General features: G+C 35.6%; 1 protein-coding gene across 4 annotated transcripts in view; it reads left to right on the forward strand.

The window, feature by feature from the left end:
* The window catches only part of DPH5 (diphthamide biosynthesis 5), a 38,288-nt gene extending 17,922 nt beyond the window's left edge, over positions 1-20,366 (forward strand). For 2 of the 4 annotated variants that reach the window (XM_077746144.1, XM_077746143.1), the window contains exons 5-9: positions 9,167-9,287; positions 12,041-12,080; positions 13,534-13,637; positions 15,750-15,969; positions 17,500-18,838. In XM_077746144.1, coding sequence (XP_077602270.1) covers positions 9,167-9,287; positions 12,041-12,080; positions 13,534-13,637; positions 15,750-15,969; positions 17,500-17,533 — 519 coding nt within the window. In that variant the 3' untranslated portion in view covers positions 17,534-18,838. Of the gene's footprint in view, positions 1-9,166; positions 9,288-12,040; positions 12,081-13,533; positions 13,638-15,749; positions 18,839-20,323 lie in introns of those variants that run through there. The other 2 variants (XR_013330721.1, XM_077746145.1) reach the window with 2 other exon arrangements.
* Positions 20,367-22,130: the final 1,764 nt, after the last annotated feature.

Here is a 22,130-nt window from a genome sequence, read left to right on the forward strand (position 1 = left end):
TTCCTGGTGAGGAAAGTTACCTAGCCCCTTTCCATCATATTTTGGTCTAAATTATCATAACTTATCATTTAAAGATTTTTGCTTATTTCTAAGCATTAAACTTTTTAAAAGATATTTTTCTTTATCACATGCATAGCTATTACTCAGACTGGCAAGAACAAAATTGGGGTGACCCTGTCCTCCATCTGATCTTCTGGACTGATAGAGAGGTATAGTGTTACTGTTCTCATGTTTGAAATAGGTGAAGGTATTTGAGAGGAAATTTACTACGAGAATTGACAGTCTTCATATAAGCCCTTAAGATCATATCCACGTTACATAGTTTATTTTTAACAATTTAGCTCTCTCTCATTTTTACATAGGATTTTTTCTGGGCAGCTACAAAGGATTGTTTCCTCATCTTGGTTCTATTCTCTAATCTGGGTATGAAAATGACTTACTAGTATGAAAAACAGGAAGTGCCTTTTTAGGTTCTATCTTAGGTATTTGATGAAATCTCTCTGAAAGTATACTTTTTGTACCACCCAAGTTATTTATATTCCAGGAGGAAAAGGTAATTATTGATAACTTTTATACAGTGTTCTAAGGTTAAAGGCATTAAAAATACAGTCCTATTTATGCCACCTTTACCTTTTTAAACAAATGTATGGATATCCTGCATAATACATAAAGTTTTCAAAGTCCCCTTCCTTATAATAGCTGCTCTTTTTCTCCTAAGTATTTTGGTTAGCATTTATGGAAAAAACCGTAACCTACACGAGTAGTACTTTAGTATTCATGAGAATTACCTAGAGGGCTTATAAAAGAGATTGCTGGCCTTCCCCTGAGAATTTCAGATATAGTGTCAGGGGTGCGGATGGGGGTCTAAGAGTTTGCATTTCTAGCAAAGTCTCAGGTGATGCTGAAGCAGCTAGTACATTTGAGAATCACCAACCTAGATGGATAAAAACTTTCTTAGAAAGTTAATGAACTGTGCTGTCTTTTTTTTTTTAAGCATATAATTGGAAAAGTAGATTTCAGTTCCCAGAAATATGTTTGCTAAATGTAGAATGTTAACAGGTTACCTTGCCATGCTCTCTTTCTCAATTTTTTAAAAGGGAAGTGGGCACTACTTTCGAAAGAGATTCTGTCATCTCTGTGAAAGCTTTCCCATGAGTTCAAAAACAGCCATCAAGTTATTTGAACAGAAGTACTGTTTTGGGTAACGTGACAGACCTGAACAGTATATGTTTTGCAACATTTTTACCTTAAGTTAAAGAGTAGCAATATGAAATTCCTAATCTGGAAATGGGCACAGATTTTTTTTTTTTTAAGCCTATCAGTTTGTTAGCCCCTTTTGAACTATCTTATCATTGTTTTCTAAAGCAGCATAAAGAGCTCAGAATCCACTGTTGAGTATTTTTCATTATCTTTGTAGTTTATTAACTAGATTCTTGGTTATCAGTATTAATGAAGGTAAGTAGGTGCGTAGACTAACACTTCAAAACACACAAAACCAGTTGATACACATTCTATTACAGGCATGCCATAAAATACAGTTTTTTTTATTGCAAACACCATATTCCTATGAAAATTTTTCTTCTTAAATAGAATGCATACTAAAGGCTACCAAGTTAAACATCATTAAGAGGTTTAATGATCCGTTTATTCAACAAATATTTTCTGCCTTTTTATTGTTTGCCTATTGAGTGCCTTTGATATGCTGATAAACCTGCCTAACAGGGTCTCTGCTTTCAAAGAACTTACATTCTAGTAGGAAGGAGAGGCAATAACAACAAGAAAATAAATGTCAGGTAGTGGGAAGTATAAGAAATTCAAGTAGACTGATACATGTTAGAGATTTGGCTGGGTCTCTGTTGTAGTTGGGTGGTCAAAGGAGGCCTCTCTAAGATGGTGTTACTTAAGATTAGATATGAATCAAGAAAGAATAAGCATATTCCTGTCAGAGTCTTTGTGCAAAGACTCTACAGTGGCAATGACCTTAGATCATTGAAGGAACCAAAGAAGGGCTTATTGGAGAGTAGCAGGCAGGAGAAAAGTGATCTGAGGTCAGATCGGTAGATCCGGTTGGATTACTAGGCTCTCTAATGCAGCATCAGGCGTTTGGATTTTACGTAGTGAAGTGATCATGTAGAAGAGAGTGATTAGGCTTAATTTACCTCCAGACTCTGAAGTCTTTCCTTTTGTCTTGTGAAGAATTAGTAGTCCTGGCATAGATACTAATTATATGTATCTGAAGTGAAAGAAGCTTGATACTGAAGACCATATATTGTAGGATTTTGTTTATATGAAATGTCCGGAAAAAGCAAATCTGTAAAGACAGAAAGTAGTTAGTGGTTGGCTGGGACTGGTGTTGAGAATAGATATCACTTATAAATGCACATATGGAATCTGATTGAAGTGATAAAAATTTTCTAAAACTACTTGTGGTTGCACCGTTTGGTAAGTTCACTAAAATCATTGAATGTACACTTGGTTGAATGTTATGGTATGTAAGTTACATATCAATAGAGTGGTTTAAAGATGAATTATAAGAAGTTTACTAAAGGAACAGTAAGGCAAATATATTCCCAACAGAACTATACAGTTAAAGAGAGCCATGAAAGCATTTGGGAATCTTCAAGGTATTATAAAAATAAATACACACACACACCAATGAATACATACGTACATACCACAGAAACCTTGACTACCTACAGATTAGTTAACACAAGACTGAGAATATGTATGTTGGGTAAAAACAAACTATATATTGGGTAGAACTGGTAAAGGAAAAGTAATAATGGAAAAGGTTGAGTTTAATTGCAAATTAAAAGTTACTGGTTTTACTTTTGCTCAGGCAGTAAAACTAAGGAGTGTTCTAACTTTTCTGGATCTCAGGTTTCCAACCTGTAAGGGGATGAGGTGGGGATAGGGAGGAACATTGGATGTGATCCAAGGTTTTCAAAGTGTACCAGGATTTATGAAACTGCTTCAGTGATTCTGCCAAAAATGAAGTACTTTAGACCAAACAATAATGAATAAATCCCCAGGGAGTTTTGATCTTTAACCCTATTGATGTTCTATTTAAGAATTTATTTGGAATTAGATTTGACACTAAAAAGTATGGAGAATACTAAACTAGATCAACTCTAATGGCCTCTAGATTTAGGAGCCAAAAAACCTGGTCTGTTTTCTAACTTCAGGCAAAGGTTGCCTTGACCAGGCTACATTAGATGCTCAAATTTTCATTGAATAAATCCTAGGATTTTTCCCAATTCAAATATTAGTCATAAACATGTATACTTTAAAATCATGTTATTTAAAATTTCTAAGTGACAAATATTTCTAACATTTGTGAAATTTGTATTTTGAGGATTTTTCTAATCAAAGGAAAATCTATTTGTGTAGAGCCAGGCAAGTTGGTTGTATTTAGGCATTCCTGATAATGAAATATCAGGGATTTTTCTCACTACACAGAAGGCAAGAAGACCAGAGTCTTTTTCTTGAATTCTCCAAGTTAAACATTTGGCACCTTATTAATCATGCACAATCAGAATTGCTTTCATTTACCATTGTCTCTGCTTTAGAAAATAACTGTTTTTAAAAAATGTTTTTATTTTTCCTGATAATAAGTGATATATATACTCATAGAAAATTAGAAAAATACAGTAAGTATAAGGAAGAAAATACAAGCATCCAAAGTCCCACTACCTGGAAGTAACCATAGTTACTAGTTTGGTATATTTTCTTTCAGCCCTTTTTTTTTTTTTTATGTTTACTTATTTTGAGAGAGAGAGAGATTGAGAGCATGAGCAGGAGAGGGGCAGAGAGAGAGAAACAGAGTCCCAAGCAGACTCTATCCACCCTGTCAGCACAGACCCTATGCGGGACTTGGTCACATGAATCATGTGAGCCAAAATCAAAAGTTGGACATTTAATCAGTTGAGCCACCTAGATGCCCCTCTTTCAGTCTTTTTTTTTTTTTTTCAATTCTTACGTGGATACAGACCTGAAGGCGACAGGCCAAAGAAAGAAGAAATTATAAATTCTGGCACACTTTCTTTATGTGGTATTTATCATTTCTTGTTAGTCATTTGTGTGATAGGATGATTCTTTTTCAAAAATTGGGTGACTGAAATAGTTATAAGACATTTAAAAGGACAGATAAATGAGACAGTTCAGTGAAACCAGGTAGCAATGGTTTCTGCATAAAAACTGCATTATCAGTTGTGGCTGACTTCAGGGAAAAGATTGTATCATTTTTTCATCATTATGAAATGCTTCCACTTTCTCTGGCTGTTGCATGAGTGACCTTGATTATTGCCATATGTTCCTCTGTTTATATAATACATTTCTACTTTGGAAAATATGTATATTACTTTTAAAAAGTAACAACTCATTTCCTTCCTTTTTTTCATAACACAACACTCGAATTGTGATAGTCAGCATTGTTTTGACCTTGTAGTAGTTTTTACTGTTCGTTTTCAAAAGCATTGAATTGATTTCATTGTTGTCCAGGGACTAATGCAGAAACGATAAAGTCTAACCTTGTACAGTGAACACTACACTAGGTAATGAGGGGGATCCTTCAGTCTACACTGCTATGTAACCTTAGAAGAATGCATCTAAGGAAGCTTCCTGTTCTTTTAGTCACTTTGGAATTATTTTGACCACCTGCGGGATCATGGGCATATTAAAAATGTTTTTCTTTCCATTTCCACAATGACTGTTTTTAGTCAATATTTTAATAGCCATCTTCTCTTCCACTTAATTGTTTTATTTTTAAATTGCGGATGTCATTGTACCATTCTTCTGCTTGCACAATCCTGGTGAATCTTCATTCTGTACAGAATATTCAGTTACTTTATGTGTTTCTGTGTTGGGCAGATAAACTTCTTGATTTACACATCTTCACACCTTCCATTGCACTTTATCGCAGTGCCAAAGCATATAATCAAAATGCAACAAATATTTGCTGAGTTGGAATTGGCTTATTTATTTACTTACCCTTCCCATCCCAGCCCACGTTGGTTTATTTTTGGAATTATGTGCTTTAAATTAAAATTCTTTCATTTAATTCATATGTGGATTCTCTCACTTATGTGTGATAACATACATTTTGTAGCTCTTTTGTCTCCAACGTTATGTACCTTGTAATACAGTGGGCATGTGCGTAATCTTTTTTAGTGTCAGCAAAACCAGTGTTACATAAATGTTAAGCAAAATGCATGTGGAGATTTAAGAAACCAACTCCACGACTAGTGTTCTATATAGAAAACCAGTAACTCTTGATTATGTGGTTTGTGGTGAGTTTTTTGACATCTTTGCTGGCTCAGCTTTTCTTTACCTCACAGATTTAAGTGATCTGATTTAGGATTTATGTTTATATTATAAATGTTACATGTAGGGCTTCACAGAGTTCTTAATAGCAAGTTAAATTTTCTGATTTTTCTGTATGTAGAGAAGATACTTTTTAACTTAAAAATCACAAACTATTTTTTTAATGTTTGTTTATTTTGAGGCTGGGGGCAGAAAGAGGGAAAGAGAGAATCCCAGGGAGGCTGGATCCCATGACTGCGAGATCGTGACCCGAGGCAACATTAAGAGTTGGACACTCAAACCAACTGAGCCACCCAAGCACCCCAATCACAAACTATCTGAATGTAGAATGACAAAAGTATTAAATCCTAAATATAAAAATGGATTTTACAAAGCATCTGTGCTTCTGAAAGGAAGTAAACATTGATGGCAGTGAGATCAGTTAGAAGATTATTAAGGTCATTCAGGCAAGTGGCATTAAGGACTCAAGGTAGTGAAAAAAATGAATGAAATCAGTTCTAGGTAAATTATAGAGCTGGCATTGACAGGAATTGGCACATGGTAAAGCTGTCAGGAATTAAGAGATACTTGTTAGAGGCAAGTCGGGCAGTAGCTATTTCTAGATAATTGCTTAATGCCATGCTAAATATTGCCCAACAGTTCCCACCTCCCTTAGGTTGTTCCTGCCATCTGTTCTTCCCCCATGATCAACTTCCTCCATCTTTTCCACCCTTTAAGGTCCAACCTGTATCCTATCTTCAGAAATTATCTTCAGGTGCTTTCCAAGTGGGAGTAATGCTCAACTCCTTCAGTATGGTCTATATCTTTTTTTAGAATTATTTACTACCTAATATTTGTCTTTCTTGTGCATCTTCTCGCTTTAACTAGATATTGCTTTATATGTTAATTAGATCATTTTGAGTTCTTATCTTCAGCAGATAAAAACACGATCCAATATCAAGTTGGATAAACCGCTTTCTTTATAACTTGCTTCAGATTAAAACAAAAGACCCATATTTATCTACTGTTCTTAGAAAACAGCTCTTTTTGTGGTCTCTAAATTAGATTTGCATCAGTACTGTTTTGGGGGAAAGTGATCACAGCACAAAGGCTAACACGTATAAGACAGTGCTCAGACTTCTGCAGCCTCCGTTCTCGACACTGTTGTACTCTAGTTTCTTTTATGGTTTACTGGTAAGTCCTTGGATTGTGAAACACAGCACTGATCTTTCTGTTCTTTGAGGGACTGACATCTTAAATGGTGAAACTCTTTGCATAATGTTCCAGAACTCATTGAAGAAGTTTGCAGCACAGCCATGGGAATGGTTACAGTCTATAAATCAGGGTCCTAGAAAGCAGCGCTTATGTGAGGCTTTCTTTTAATCCTCCAAATTAGACAATTCCAAGAAGCTTTCCACAGCATACTGTAGCTAGTGTTTATATGTGACTGGCATCTTAATTCTCTCTGAAATCATCGATCCCTTTCTGGATGCAGAATTTACCTTTAGGAGTATATTTCCATGACTCTTAAAATACTGAAGATCCATTTAGAGTTTATATATGGTTGCATATGTAATTTTCTTTAACCTCAATAGTTTTACTTTTTACAGAGTAATACTAATATTTCAGAATCTGATCAGAGATGCCAAAAATCCTTTTTAGAATGTAAACAGTTGAACTTGTCAGAATGAAATCATAAACATAGCTTCAAATATTTGGTAATATTTTTGAGCTCATTCCAGTAAGGAAAGCACTTGAATTATAGCAAGACACAGCATTTTAGAACATTTTTATATCACTATAAGCATATCATTATATCCTCAAATCCCTAACATTTATTGTTTTTACTGTGTGTGATGTACTAGTCGTTCTGTTCTGTGTACTTTCTGTCATTTAATCCTTAAAAAAAAAAAAACACATTATTAGGTTTATAGTTACACACATTTCCCCAGAGAGTTTCTCTTGAAGTCAGCAAGGTTACTTGTCCATGGTTACACATCTGTTAAGACCCAGAGCCCTGACTTCAGAGCTCTTGCCTGCTCCATGAGGTATACACAAGACTGCATTTTCCATGAGGGCTAGAGCTCTGGTTGGCTTCTCACTTTACACCTGTGCATAGCATAATGCGTGGCACATGGTGGATGATCTAGAATAAATATTTTTTAGATAAATTTGCCTCTCATAGAACGGTAACAATAGCAGAACCCCCGCCCCCAACCCCACCCCAACAGGGCTACACCTATTCCTCACAGCTTGGGTGAAGGCATTCCAGGAATCCTGCATTGGAACTCATCAGCTGGATGCATTTTTCACCGAGAAACCTTGTTAGATGTGGCAAGAAGATTCATTGACTCTGAATTCTGCAGTTACATGGGTCTTTCCACACTAATCTCAGAATTTGCCAGGGGACGGCATGGCTTCTGTACACCTTTTTAGACAGTTTCCAAGTAGACTTTGGGAATAAAGCCTATTGGTAGGTAAGTTGGAAGTTGTGGCCATGTGAGGAGCCAGATGACTTTCCCTTAGGAACTCAAAGTCACCATTAAGAGTATCAGTTACAGGGTTTAGGACCTCAGTGTACAAAAAGCGAGAAAATTTGAGCTTTCCTGGGGATGAAGGGTAGAGAGCCCTGAATACCCCAGCTTTTCTATTTCTGTTCTTTCGACCTCCCCCTTACATCTTGCAGCTGCTTCTGAAAACTGATTTGAGAAGCCTCAGGATGATGATCCCTTCTGCAGACCAGTTCTTCATTTGAAAAATGAAAAATGTTGGGCTTAGAAAAGCTCAGTACTGTCCTGTGCACAGTGTGCGGCATAGGACTAGATTTGATTTCCCATGTCTAGTGCTTTCCAGTTCTATTATAAATTCTTTCAAGCACTGTTTGAATTGAATAATTAAATCTTTACATAACAACTTTAGTTTTATGTTTTACTATGTTTTAAGTCTTTGAATTTAATTATCCTTTGCATTGTGCCTAGATAAGAACTAATATTAGCATATTATTTCACAGTTTGAGTAACTTCTTACATGTTTACAACTCTATGAGGAGGAAGGACAGTATGTTTTTACTATCCCTATTTTAGACATCAAGACTTAGAAGGAGGAATGTCACACAGCTAACAGGTTGCAGAACCAGGACTCAGAACTGAATTTTCTTAGTGTAAGATGTGGAGTTGGGCTCACTTTAGTGAGCTGTGCAGCCAGATTGGAAGCAAGCCAGAATGAAGCAAGCCTCTTGGTTGTGTGATGCTCAAGTGGGGTGGGTGGGCCACTTGGGAAAGGAGGGGGTTGGGCAAACCTTCAGTTGAATTCTCTAGTGAGTAATCAAATCGTGGGTAAAGTAAGGGGTTAGGTTTTGAAAAATAGCTGCAGTGAATATACAATGTCTGGATTGTCCTGAGCTGGTGTGGTGGAAAGGAGTTTTTCTTGGACCTCAGTTTGAGTCTTTTTCATTACTCACTAGCTGTGTGACCTAGGCAGATCAGCTCGGTATTTCTGAGTCTTGCTGGTTTCATGTGTAGAGTGAATATAATAAAATTAACCTAGTGAACAGTCACTGCTCTGACTGCTAAGAAGTCTTTGTTTATTTCCTCCTGGGTTCTATTTCAGTATTGTTAGCAACTGCATAGCTAATCATAAATCGGTTACGTATGTTGCTGTCCCGAATGCTGAACTACCAGGAGCACTGTGGCAAAGGGCTTCAGAGAGACACCAGCTGCTGTGGACCCAAGGGACTGTTTATTTGTGACAGATTTGATCCCCAACCCATATCAAGTCTGGTTCTTACTTTTTGTTTTGATTGTTATCTTTGAAATGGTAAGTAGTAACTTGTTCTATCATTAATTAATGTTTTTACTTTTTCTAGTTATATAAGTTTGGAGAGACGGTTTCTATTGTTTTTTGGACAGACACTTGGAGACCAGAAAGCTTCTTTGACAAAGTGAAGAAGAACAGACAAAACGGCATGCACACGTTATGCTTACTAGGTGAGGGCTTTGGGATTTCCTTAAAGTCACAATATTGAGTCATTTATTGTTCTCATTTTGATTTTGTGTTCAAGTAAAGCTGTTCTGGGCATAACTAGCTGGAGGTTAAGAAAGGACCTGGTGTAGCCTTCTGCGTGCCATACACTTCCCTTACTCTCAGGGAGATAAGCATTTTCTGCTCCAAATACCACATGGCTCTTCCCTCGTGCATACCATGGTTCCTGCCACTCCCTTCTAATCCCCTGTTGGATCCACTCCAGCATTCTCTTATCTTACCCATTTTATCCATCAAGACCCTATTCTTGTCAGTTAATGTAGTTTAGCACACCTGTATTAAGCATTTATTCTGATCTAGTGCCATCCTTTGTCTTCCTAGAGATATTCTTTGAATACTACAGTATTGATGCTGTCAGAATTACAGATCTGAGAGAGACTCTGGAGATCGTCTTATTGAAGCCCATTTTACAGATGAAGTTGAGGCCCAGAGATATTTAATCATTTTCCCACTGTTTATTGGTGGTAGGGTTCATAGAATCCATATAGCCTGTCATTCTCAGCTTTTTATTATATCATGCTAAACCTTATGCCCGTTGCAGAGTTAGAGAATTTTGGAATACTTAAGGAAGTATTAGATCTGGGTCCTGCCCTCAGGGTTTTGAAATTTAGTTGTTATGTATACAAAAGTTTAAAGAACAATTAAAATTCTGTTGTATGAAGAGGCAGGAAGGACAAACCAGAACTTTGGCTCTTGAATTCTCTTTCTAAGAGCTACCCCTTTTCTTGGCTTTCCTGGGAAAAGACAAACAAGGCTAAACAATATATCTTCCTTGCTCCATTAACAAAAACAGGAACAAGGTGTGAAGTATAAGATACCATTATTTCAAATCCTCAAACCATAGATCTCATTATTTCATTATCTGGAATGCTCCATCATTTGAATTAATATGTATTTATTGAAAGCCTGCTGTGGTCCAGACCCTGGAAGGATTAGTGAGAATATACCATGTTAGGAAACTACAGAGAATTTAAAATTTACTTGAAAAGACCAGATATATATGATATAATTAAAGATTAACAAAATATGGTAATAACTGTATAGATATTTCGGAGAACAAAGAGCTTTTAAGGGGAAGTTAACGTGGGCTTTATGAAGGAGTTGGGACTTATGTTAACTTAAGGGGTAGTTTAAGATGGTCTGACGTGTGGGTGGTAGCAGAGCCACATGAATATATTTATTCAGTAGACATTTATGGAATGTCTACTGGGCACTTTGCGTTATGCAAGGTGCTGGCACTAACGTGAAAAGGAGACTCTTACCTTGTAACAAGTAGAAATAGAAAGGAATGATTATGGCCTCTGTGAAGACAAGGGAGGAGTATTAAGACTGGTCTGGCTTAAGATTAAATATTTTATAATGCAGTCTCATGTTTGATCAAAAAGCATTTGCCTGTAAAAATTCTCCTCAACCCTCTTCATATTTAAAACCAGGGTCTGTAGAGCAGATCATTTAAAAAGATAAAATATTAAACTAAAAACGTTACTCTCATAACATTTCAGAACCTCAAGGTGAATGAACTAAATGTGTTGAATTTTTAAAAAGCTCACAGATTCCGTGTAAAGGAAGTCTAAGTTGACGTATACCGCTAACTGTATTGCAGGCCATTTTCAATAACTAATACGCATTTTTTCTTCTATGTGCTAGACAAGTGGAAAAATTAAACAATGATATTTCGAACCTGAAAAGTACATTCACCGCTCGTTCCAAGAACATTTATAAATACTTATAAGGGCTTAACCTCTGCTGTATTTTGCTAGGAAACTCTCCTTTATAAGAAGAACTTTGGTAATCAGTTAGGAACGCTGTAGAAATCTATCAAAAAGACCCTTCAGTTGCACTGTATTTATTTTTGCAAAAGCAGACTTTGGCTGAACCATTTGTTTTTAGCACATGGAACAGGAAGCAGCTGTTGCTCTTGCTGTTGTATACTGAGTTCCTGTGAGGATGTAGAGTGATCGTGCTTTTTTACCTTTTAGCAGACTGTTTGGCTGAGCATCAGTGATTAAGAAGTATAAAGAATCAAGTATTTGTGACACTTGCATTTCATGAGAGCAGAGACGATGTGCGTTCTGGCCTCTGTGGTAGCATACACCTGGCAGTCGGTGCTTGGAAAAGCTCTGTTGAAAGTATGAGTGATTGGTATTAAAGGGTTTCTTTATAAGTTACTAGGCATATCTTAACCATTCACAAGAAAGCAAAGGTTTCTTTTCAAAATGTGTTGAGAAGTTTCTTTTGTCATATTACATGCATTAAAGCTTACATCCCAGTGCCTGATAAATAGGTGAAGAATAAGAACGTAAGACTTCTCAGTCGGGTCTGTACAGTTCCCAGCTAGTAGAAATGAACACAAAGATTTTGATTAGCTGTTAGGTAGTGTATATGCCAATATTTATCTAACTCTTTCCTGTGTCTTCTTTTCCAAGAGGAAGTTAGGTCCTTTCAGGATGGTCTCAGGGCCAACCTCATGTTTGTTTTCTAACTAATGACCTTTACATACCACAAGCTTCCATTCTTCTCTATATTTCTATAAAAAAGTAGCTAGATACAAGTGTGATGGAAGACTGTCATGAGCTCTGAAATGAATATTTTTGAGACTTGAGAAAAATGCTTCCCCCAAATTTAAACAACTCAACTGAAGTTTATACACAGGGTTTTGGATAAAGTAGTTAATTAAACTATTTTTCACTTGCTACAGACATCAAAATAAAGGAGCAGTCTTTGGAAAATCTAATCAAGTAAGTTCTTATTCTGAGAATGCTTATGTTGGTTTTTAATTCCTTGTACAATAAATTTTACTTAAAGGACAGGAGTTCTAAAGATTGTTGAAAATCAGCTTTCCTTTAACACGTAGAAATTAATCGCCTCATCATACAGAGTGATAAGCAGTGTGATAGGGTGGAAATAGCAGTAGATCTCATAGATCAGCACTGTGACGGTGGTCAACACCTAACAGGCAGTCTGTAAATACTTGTGGTGTGAATTATTGTATTGGGAGTCAGAAGAGGGGATTTGAGTCCTAAGTCTGCCGCTGGTTCTCTGCCCTTAGGCAAGTTACTTCCGCTTCTGAGTCTTCTTTTCCTCCTCTGTGTAATAAGTGTTAATTTTTTTTTNTAATAAGTGTTTATTTTTTTTTTTTTTTTTTTGCTTATTGAGGCAATGTGCAAGACAGTAGCTGCTACCTATGTATAACTAACGAGCACTTGAAATATGGCTAATGTAATTGAGGAACTGAATTTATCATTTAATTTTAATTAATACAAATACTCAGTTATTGGAAAATTATATCTGAAATAACTTCACTGTGTAAATCTACTTTTATAACCATGAATTTTATGAAATTTAAATATAGATTACGTATTTCCAATGAAAATTTGACACTTGAATTAATTAATGCTATAAGCATGAGATACCAGATGTCAAAAACTTAGTAAAAAAAAAACTCTAATAATGTTTATAGGAGTTACTGTTGAAATGTAACATTGTGACTATATTGGGTAAAATAGTATTTTTGCCTTTTATTTTTTTCCTTTTGTTAACACAACTACTAGAAAATTTAAAACTATGTTTATGGTTTGCATTATATTTCTCTTGGACAGTGCTGACTTTGAGAATATTTTTGAGTTAGTAAAATAATCTGTACAAACTTATAAGCTACGAAAGCAGTATTTTTATTACGATCATTGGGCAGACATGGTAGGCTTTGAGGTGTCAAAAGTAAACATATCTAACCCTCCAAGATTTTCAGATACTTACCACTTTAGTTTACTTTTTATAGAGGAAGAAGAGAAGAGGAATATGTGGTTTAAACATGGTAATAAAAATGAACACGATAGAACCTGATTAAGCCAGGATCTAGAACAAATTGCTGCTTAATTGAACTATTTTTGCCTAGGGTATCATTTTAAATAAAAGTAACTTTGATTTAGACATTTATCATTAAGTTATTGGACTTCTATATCTGACAGCACTTCTGTGAGATCAGAAGACAGTTGAGGTAGAATAGTGAAAAAAGCTTAAACAATTATGGTATTCATGCTTTAGTGTATACTTAAATGGGTAACGTGTGGATGCTACATTCTACATAATGTAGACTGTGGTACTTGAGTATTCCTGGGGGAATAATTGCATTAAAGATGTATTATGTAATTTCATGGCTAAGAACAGTGGCATCTAGTTTTATATTTACAGGGGCAGGAAGATCTATGAACCTCCTCGGTATATGACTGTAAACCAAGCAGCCCAGCAACTTCTGGAGATTGTTCAGAATCAGAGAATACGAGGAGAAGAACCAGGTACTCAAAGGCCCTAAAAGGGTTCTCATATTCCTCTACTGCTGTACTGAGATGTGCACATGATGTAACTTCACACACACATACCCCACTACTGAGGCGAGGGTCAGTGTGTTTGCATAGTACTTTTTCTGGTCTTTTTTTTTTTTTTTTTTTCCAGTTTTCACTTAAATTTCATAGGCTGAAAGTAATACTGAAGGAAAAATAATGGGGTTCTTCCTAGGAACATTAATACCATTCAAGAAAGTGAGGATTTTCCACAAATTAACTATAAATCAGATTTAATGTAAATATGTTAATATATAAATAGGTAAAATGCAGAGCTTCCTTTTTTAGTCTAAATTTATGGTAAGATCTATCCTGCAAAAATATACTTATTCTGCTTTTTTTCTTTGTCCACACTGAGACTAGGGATAGTTTTCCTCAGGATAAAAACAAGAGAATTTATCCTTATATTCATAATATCTAGACACAGTATATGGTATATAATAAAACGTTTATCATCAGTAGATCTTTATTGAGAGGTTCTTAAAAGAACTTGTCATTATGTTCTCTTCTAAGTTGCTGACTGCCTTTGAGCACCTATCTCTTGAAAGAAAAGATACATGAAGAGATTCTTGAATGACTGTTGCTTATTTTTTCCTCCTTACCAGGCCTCATTAAAGTCATGAAACATAATTTATAAGGGTATTCCATATCCATAATTTTGTACCCCTAAGCCTAAGCTTGCATGTCTGCTTGTCCTTGTGGATATCATTCCTCCATTAAAAAAAAAAATGTATTTCTTTATTTTGAGAGAGAGAGAGAGTGAGCAGGGGAAAGGCAGAGAAAGAAGGAGACAGAGAATCCCAAGCAGTCTCTGCACTGCCAGCATGGAGCCTGATTCAGGGCCTGAACTCACAAGCTGTGAGAACATGTCCTGAGCCGAAATCAAGAGTCAGACGCTTAACCAACTGAGCCACCCCAGATGCCCCTCATTTGCCCCATTTTGATCATTGTTCACTCAGGACACCTTTCCCAACTAAACAAAACTGTGAAAAGATCAGCACTTAAAAGCATAAGTAATGTCATTATGCCCATTATTTGTTATGGGCTCTGTAGTTTATCAAATACTTTAATGTCTATTATCTTATCCTTTACAAGTGCCATTTAAGAAAGATAGTATTTTGTTTTCAAAAATGAAAAAAACTGAAGTTTGACATAGCTGATTAGGTGGCCAAGCAAAAACTCAAATCTGTGTATTTATCTCATACTCCCCCATTTTTCTAGTATATCTTGGTCACTGTGAACATATATCAAGCAATTTATTAAAAATATAGGCAGGTTGATTTCAGCTCAGATCATGATCTCATGTTTCTTGAGATCAACCCATGTCAGGCTCCAAATTGAGCATAGAGCCTTCTTGGGATTTTCTCTGTCTGTCTCTCTCCCTCTATCTCTGCCCCTCCCCCAGTCTCACTTGCTTTCTTTCTCTCTCAAAAGAAATAAACTTAAAAAAACACTCAAAAGTGCTTTTAAAAAAAAATATATATAGGCAGATAATGAACATTGTTCACTCAGAAGCTATTTAAAAACCAATGCTGGGGCTCCTGGGTGCCTTAGTTGGTTAAGCATCTGAGTTTGGCTCAGGTCATGATCTCACAGTTCCTGAGTTCAAGCCCTGCATCAGGTTCTGTGCTGACAGAGCACAGCCTGTTTGGGATTCTCTGTCTCCCTCTCTCTCTGCCTCTCCCCTGCTCATGTGCATATGTTCTCTTTCTCTTTCTCTTAAGATAAATAAACATTAAAAAAAAAAAAAAGACAAATGCTCATCAGTCATAAAGAGTATGGATATAGGCAATTGTTTATCAAATCCTGAAATCTTAAACCAGAGCAAACCTTTGGAATCTCGAAAGGGTAAAATTAGGAAGAACTGCTGTATATGTCAGGTAGTGCATATAACTTAGAAAAGCCTTAGGTAAATCAGTAGATAATTGGTCTGTAATAAATGACTAAGGAGATTTAAGATATTCAGGGCTTCTTTAAATGTACTTTTGGCACTAATGTTAGTTTTAATGTTGGATAGGATAATCCATTTGCTGATTGGCAGTATGTTTTTCTTCTTCTTCTAAATAGCAGTCACCGAGAAGACACTCTGTGTTGGATTAGCCAGGGTTGGAGCTGAGGACCAGAAAATTGCAGCAGGCACTCTGCAGCAGATGTGTACTGTGGACTTGGGAGGACCATTACACTCCTTAATTATCACCGGAGACAACATGCATCCACTGGAGGTGGAGATGCTAAGTCTGTTTTCCATATCAGAAAATGGCGCAGAATCCAAAAGCAGTGATGGACTGTAAGCATAGAGACATTTTCTGTTGTTAGATGTTAATTTCAGTCATACATGCACATATCCATATTTGTATAATGAACAGTTCTCTTGGTGTACCTAATAATTATAAAGCAAGAGACCAAGAAGAAAGATCTTGACCCAATAATACTTGGTTTCCTGTGGCAGTGAGTTTTTTTCCATTGGGACATCACCAGTTGTTGCTGCTATTTTGGTGATTTGGGGTGATGCACATACATGGAGCACACCAAGCCTGAAAACTTGCGGAGAGATATTCATAGACAGAGTTATTTAAAAGCAGTTTTAACTTATGAAATGAGTTTATACAATGTGGAACTTTCTTCTTTCTTAAAAAGTCAGCTGTGCTGACCACAAGATGAGTTGTCTGACAGGAGTCGGTATTAGTGCATATAGCAGAGGTGGAAAGAGTAAACAGCGCCCAACAGTCCTACTTACTTCAAGCTCAGCTGAGCACATGCCACAAAATGACATCCTTCTGAATTGCCTGGTCTTGTTTAGCTGACATCCTGATTATGTGGTTCATATTCTGCTGTATTTTGGAGGTTATATAATTGTTGAATTATAAATGTTCAGCCAGCCATGTACAGTTGCTGTTTGGTTTTAAATAGCATCTTTCACATCCAAGTGGACAAATGGAAAACTTAATGACTATAAAGTACAATTTTAAAAAAACTGAAGATTCACACTTAATTTAAGTTTCACAGGTTAGTCAAGATTTGTCATATCCCTTAACTCAGTAATATGCCACTGTATGCACGGAAGTAGTCACATTCTTTTTCCTAGTTGTAAACAGCTCTCTGTTTATTATATTTCATGACTGTAGATTCTGGTACTTTTTGTTAGCTCATAACAGAAATAGCTTTGCTATATGCTAGTTTAGTTGGTCTAACTCTAAATATTTCCATGGCTTAATCAGCCATAGCTTAAATTTTGTAAAATTTATTGGAATTTGAACATATACTTCCCTACTTCCTGGGAGCATTAATTAATAAGAGATTATTTTGACTTATTTGAGATAAAAAGTATTTTAACATATATAAATATTCCATTTTTAATCTGTTATACAAAAGGGGAGAGAGCCAAGGACATTTAAGTACCAGCCCTGTGTTGTTTTCTTCTGAGGCATTAAAGCAAGCATTGAAGAATTACATCAGGAAGGACTTCTGGCTTTGGTAATGGTGGAAAAGCTTGTAATGTACAAGCCCTCCCAATTATAAACTTTGGGAAAACCGTAACTGTCTAAAAACACTACGGAATGACCGAAAGCAGGCTGAGAACTATGCTTATATATAGCTTTTTCCCTCAGGCCATTCCCCAGTCTCTCCGGTAAGGAATGGCTAGAACTCAAGAGGTTTATTGACTTGAGGTGTCAGAGGAGTTGGGGGCGGCTAGAGGCGCTATAAACTGAGGAGGAAATTCTAGAAATGGAGGTGGCATTGAAGGAGGAGCCAGCCTCCCAATCTGCATATGAATCTCTTAATTCTTTGGCTAACTCCTGAATTGTGCTTTGTACAGGGGAAGACTCCATGAACCTAGTGGAAAGCCGTAGCTGGAAGGCTGAAAAATCTGAGCAAAGCTTGTTCTGTATTGCAAGGGAAAACGGTTTTGAGTTTGAATCTTGACAAGTAAGAAGGCTTGGTAAGCACCCTAGGTTTTCTGTCAAATCTCTAGAATGGCTGTGTACTAGAAGAGACTATGCCCAGGACTAAAGATTTACCTAAAACCAAAGACAAAGCCTTTAACATAATGTAAAGTCAATCCTCCATAAAATCAAAGTGATTAGTCTATAATTTAACTATCTGCTGGAACAAATCTTCACACTTCCAGGGTATAACAAATTGAGTCTCTTTAGCATATCAACAATGACTAGGAAAAATAATTGTAAAGAATGTATATAGATGGGTTCTGTCAGAGAAATGGAAGCAAAAACCAAATTGGTTGGACCTATCAGCAGACTGCAGATGACAGGTGGGTAGAAATCATCCTGAGGAATAAAGACTAAAAAATACTTGAAAGAAGAAAAAAAGCACAGAGCCTTAAAGTCATGTGGGGCAATATTCAGCAGTCCAATGCATGTGTAATTGGGTTCCCAGAAGAAGAGAACAAAAATAGAGCAGAAAAATTATGAGCAGAAAAATTATGAGTTAAGGTCAAAATTTTCCCAAGTTTGGTGAAACTATCAGTACTTAGATCCAGTAAGCTCAGTGAACTCTAAGCAGAATAAATATAAAGAAAACAAGACCTAACACATCATAGCTAAAACGGATGAGAACCAAAGATAAGAGAAAATCTTAAAAAGCCACCAGGAGTAGGGAACCCACTGCTTCACCTCAGAAACAATGGAGGTCATGAGACAACAGAAAGACATCTGTAAAGGACTGAAATTAAAAAGCAAAACCAAACCAAATCCTCTCAGTCTAGAGTGGCAGAGTTCTTAACATTTTATTTAAAGTGGCAGAATACTAACTATAGACTGATCAGATTATGTAGGTTATGTATTGAAATCCTTTGGCAACCACTATCAAAAAGAAAGGCAGAAGTAAAAAAAAAAAAGAGGAATTAAAATTCAATACTGAAAGATATATGATTCATCCAAAAAAAGGCAAAAAAGGAAATATAGGTACAAAATATATAGGACAAATAGAAGACAAATAGCAAAATGGCAGATATAAATTCAACCAAACCAATAATTACTTCAATGTTAATCAAACACTCCGGTTAAAAGAACTAGATTTTCTTAAAGGCCCAACTATATGTTGTCTACAAGAGGGTTAAATTTTATTAAATGTTAATATGTAATGTAGCAATATAGTAAATATTCTTATCTTAATACTATGTTATTATGTAATTATTGTTATAGGCCAATAAATTAATCATTATATATTAACATATATTAATATATCAGTTGTATAATTAATTATTATTATTAATATATTTCTTATATTGATACTAATATTTAAACAATAATAAATATAAAGACACGAGATCAAAGTAAAAGAATGGGGGAGAAACAGACTATACATACAAACAGAAAACATAAGAAAACAAATGGCTGTATTAATAGAAGATAAAATAGACTTCAAAAGAAGGAGTATAATGGAGACAGAAAAGGACTTTTCATTAAAAAGGGATAGTTCATCAAGAAGACAAAATCCTAAAGGTATATTCCTTAAATATCAGTTTCAAAGTACATGAGGCAAAAACTGACAAAAGGGAGATACAGCCAAGCCTACAATCAGAGTTAAGGATTTTAACTCAGCAACTGATAGACAAAACATTAGTAAAGATATTGACAATTTGGAAAAAAAACATTTGGACCCAGCGGATAATGATCACTACATCCAATAGTGGTAGAATAGACTTTATTTTCAAGCACGTATGAAACATTCAGCAAAGCAGACTGTATGCTTGGCTGTTAACCACAATGGAATTCAAAATCACAAGGGGAGCCTGGGTGGCTCAGTTGGTTGAGCAACCGACTTCGGCTCAGGTCATGATCTCATGATTTGTGGGTTTGAGCCCCATGTCAGGCTCTGTGCTGACAGCTCAGAGCCTGGAGCCTGCTTCTGATTCTGTGTCTCCCTCTCTCTCTGCCCCTCCCCCACTCACACTCTGTTTCTTTCTCTCAAAAATAAACATTAAAATTTTTTTCTTAAATTACTAACAAAAAGATGTCTGTAAGTCCCAAAATATTTGAAAATAAATCAATATATTTATTTTAACTGAATAAAAAATATTAAATATGAAATTTTGTGGGATGCAGGTAAAGCAGTTAGAAATTTGTAGCTTTAGAAACTTAGAAGAGAAAGAAGTTTTAAAATCAATGATGTTTCCATCTTAGCTAGAAAAAAGGAAAGCATATAAAAAACTATGTAAGTAGAAGGAAGGAAATACTGAGCATTATGGCAGAAATCAGTGAAATAGAAAATGGACAAACAATAAAATTAACAAAGCCAATGGAATGTCAAAAATTTCAAAGGCTAACAACAGTAAAAGTTGCAAAGATATGGAGTAACTGAAATTTACCTGCTGTTGGAAGGAATATTAATTGGCGTACCTACTTTGGAAAGTAGTTTTCAGTTTCTTATAAATTAAACCCATGAACTTGCAAAATCAGTTCTAGGTATTTACCCAAAAGAAATGAAAATGTTGACCAAAAAATTGTTTAAGGATGCTTTTAACTTTACATATTTATTCATTTATAGCCCCTAACTAGAACCAAGCCCTATGTCCATCAGTAGGAGAATAGATTTTAAAATTTGCTATATTTTACAATGGAATATTACTTAGCAATAAAACAGAATTAACCATTGACTCCTACAACATGAATGAATTTTAGAAATATGTAAAGTGAAAGAGGCCAGACACAAAAGAAGACTGTGCAATTCCATTTATATGAAGTTTAGCAACAAAAGAAAGCAGTGTTTGCCTATGGAGAGAATGAAGAGTGACTGACAGGGGACAAAAGGAAACCTGAGGTAATGGAAATGTTCTGTATCTTGACTGGATGTTGGCTATAAGGGTATAAACATTTACCAAAAATTCATTCAAATATATGGATTTAGGATCTGTGCATTTTTCTATATTAGGATTGCCAGATCAAATAAGATTCCCCAGTTAAATTGAATTTCAGATAAACGTGTGTGTGGGTCTGTGTATGTGTGTATGTATGTGTGTGTGCATATACTTGTACTAAATATACATGTATACACAAGTGTATATATTTAGTACAAGTATTTCCCATTCCATATGTGAGACACATTTATATTACAGATGATTATTTGAAATGAAATTTAACTGGGTTCCCTTATTTTTTTTGCTAAGTCTGGTGACACTATTCTGTATGTAATTTAACCTCAATTTAAATGAAATTTTAAAATGAAAAATGTGCATTATTCATCAGCAGAAAAGGAACAATATTATTTTTGGTCTGTCATGAAATCCCAGTGTTTGGTAGTTAAATTAGAAACACCTGAACACTACATTCATTCATTCGTTTAGTAGTTTCTAGCTGTTTAAATTCTCAGTGAATCCACACTTATAATTTAGACACAAAATAGTTTCATCACCAAAAACACTCCTTCCCATCATACCTATATATTCATGCCTCTACCCATCCTCTTCTTATCAATTATATTTATATGAATGTTAAAACATTCACATTGAGGTTTTTACGTGACGTGAGTTTTTATTTTTCTAGAGTAGATACTCAGGAGTGGGATTCCTGGTCAGGTGGTAGATGCACATTTAATTTCATAAGAACTTCCAAAACAATGTGCAGAGTGGCTCTATCATGTTGTACTCCCACCAGTATTGTGAAAGAGTTCCTGCTGCTCTCTATCTTTGCCAGCATTTCATATTGGCAGTATTTTTTGTTTTAGCTCTTCTGGTAAGTGTGTGTGGTATGTCGTCATAGTTTTCATTTGCATTTCCCTAGTGGATAATGATGTGAACCTCTTTTCACATGCTTATTAATCATTTTTGTATCCTATTTAATGAAGCATCTGTTCATGTCTTTTGCCTGCTTTTAATTTGGGTTGTTTGTTTTCTTATGGTTAAGTTTTGAACATTCTTTACATATTCTGGACACAAATTCTTTGCCAGATATGTGATTTGCAGATATTTTCTCCTAGTCCATAGCTTGTCTTCTTATTCCCTCAGCCATGTCTTTGGCAAAGCAGAAATTTTTCATTTTGATGAAATCGAAATCCAGATTATCAGTATTTTCTTGTGTGGATTATGTTTTTTGTTACTATGTCTAAGAACCCATCATCAAACTGAAAGAAATGTAGATTTTATCCTATGTTTTCTTACAAAATTCTTATAGTTTTGCATTTTACATTTAGATCTAGATTTAGAGTTTGTTTTTGTATGAAGTGTAAGTCTTAATATAAAGGTTCTTTTTTTTTTTTGCATATAGATGTCAATTACTCTAGCAGCATTAGTTTTTAAAAAAATTTTTTTAATGTTTTATTTATTTCTAGGAGAGAGAGAGAGAGAGACAGCGTGAGCAGGAGAGGGTCAGAGAGAGAAGGAGTCACAGACTCTGAAACAGGCTCCAGGCTCTGAGCTGGCAGTCAGCACAGAGCCCGACGCAGGGCTCAAACCCACGAACCGCGAGATCATGACCTAAGCGAAAGTCGGAC

Source organism: Crocuta crocuta, unplaced genomic scaffold (assembly GCF_008692635.1).
Source record: "Crocuta crocuta isolate KB4526 unplaced genomic scaffold, BGI_CrCroc_1.0 scaffold48, whole genome shotgun sequence".
Taxonomy (NCBI): Eukaryota; Metazoa; Chordata; class Mammalia; order Carnivora; family Hyaenidae; genus Crocuta; species Crocuta crocuta.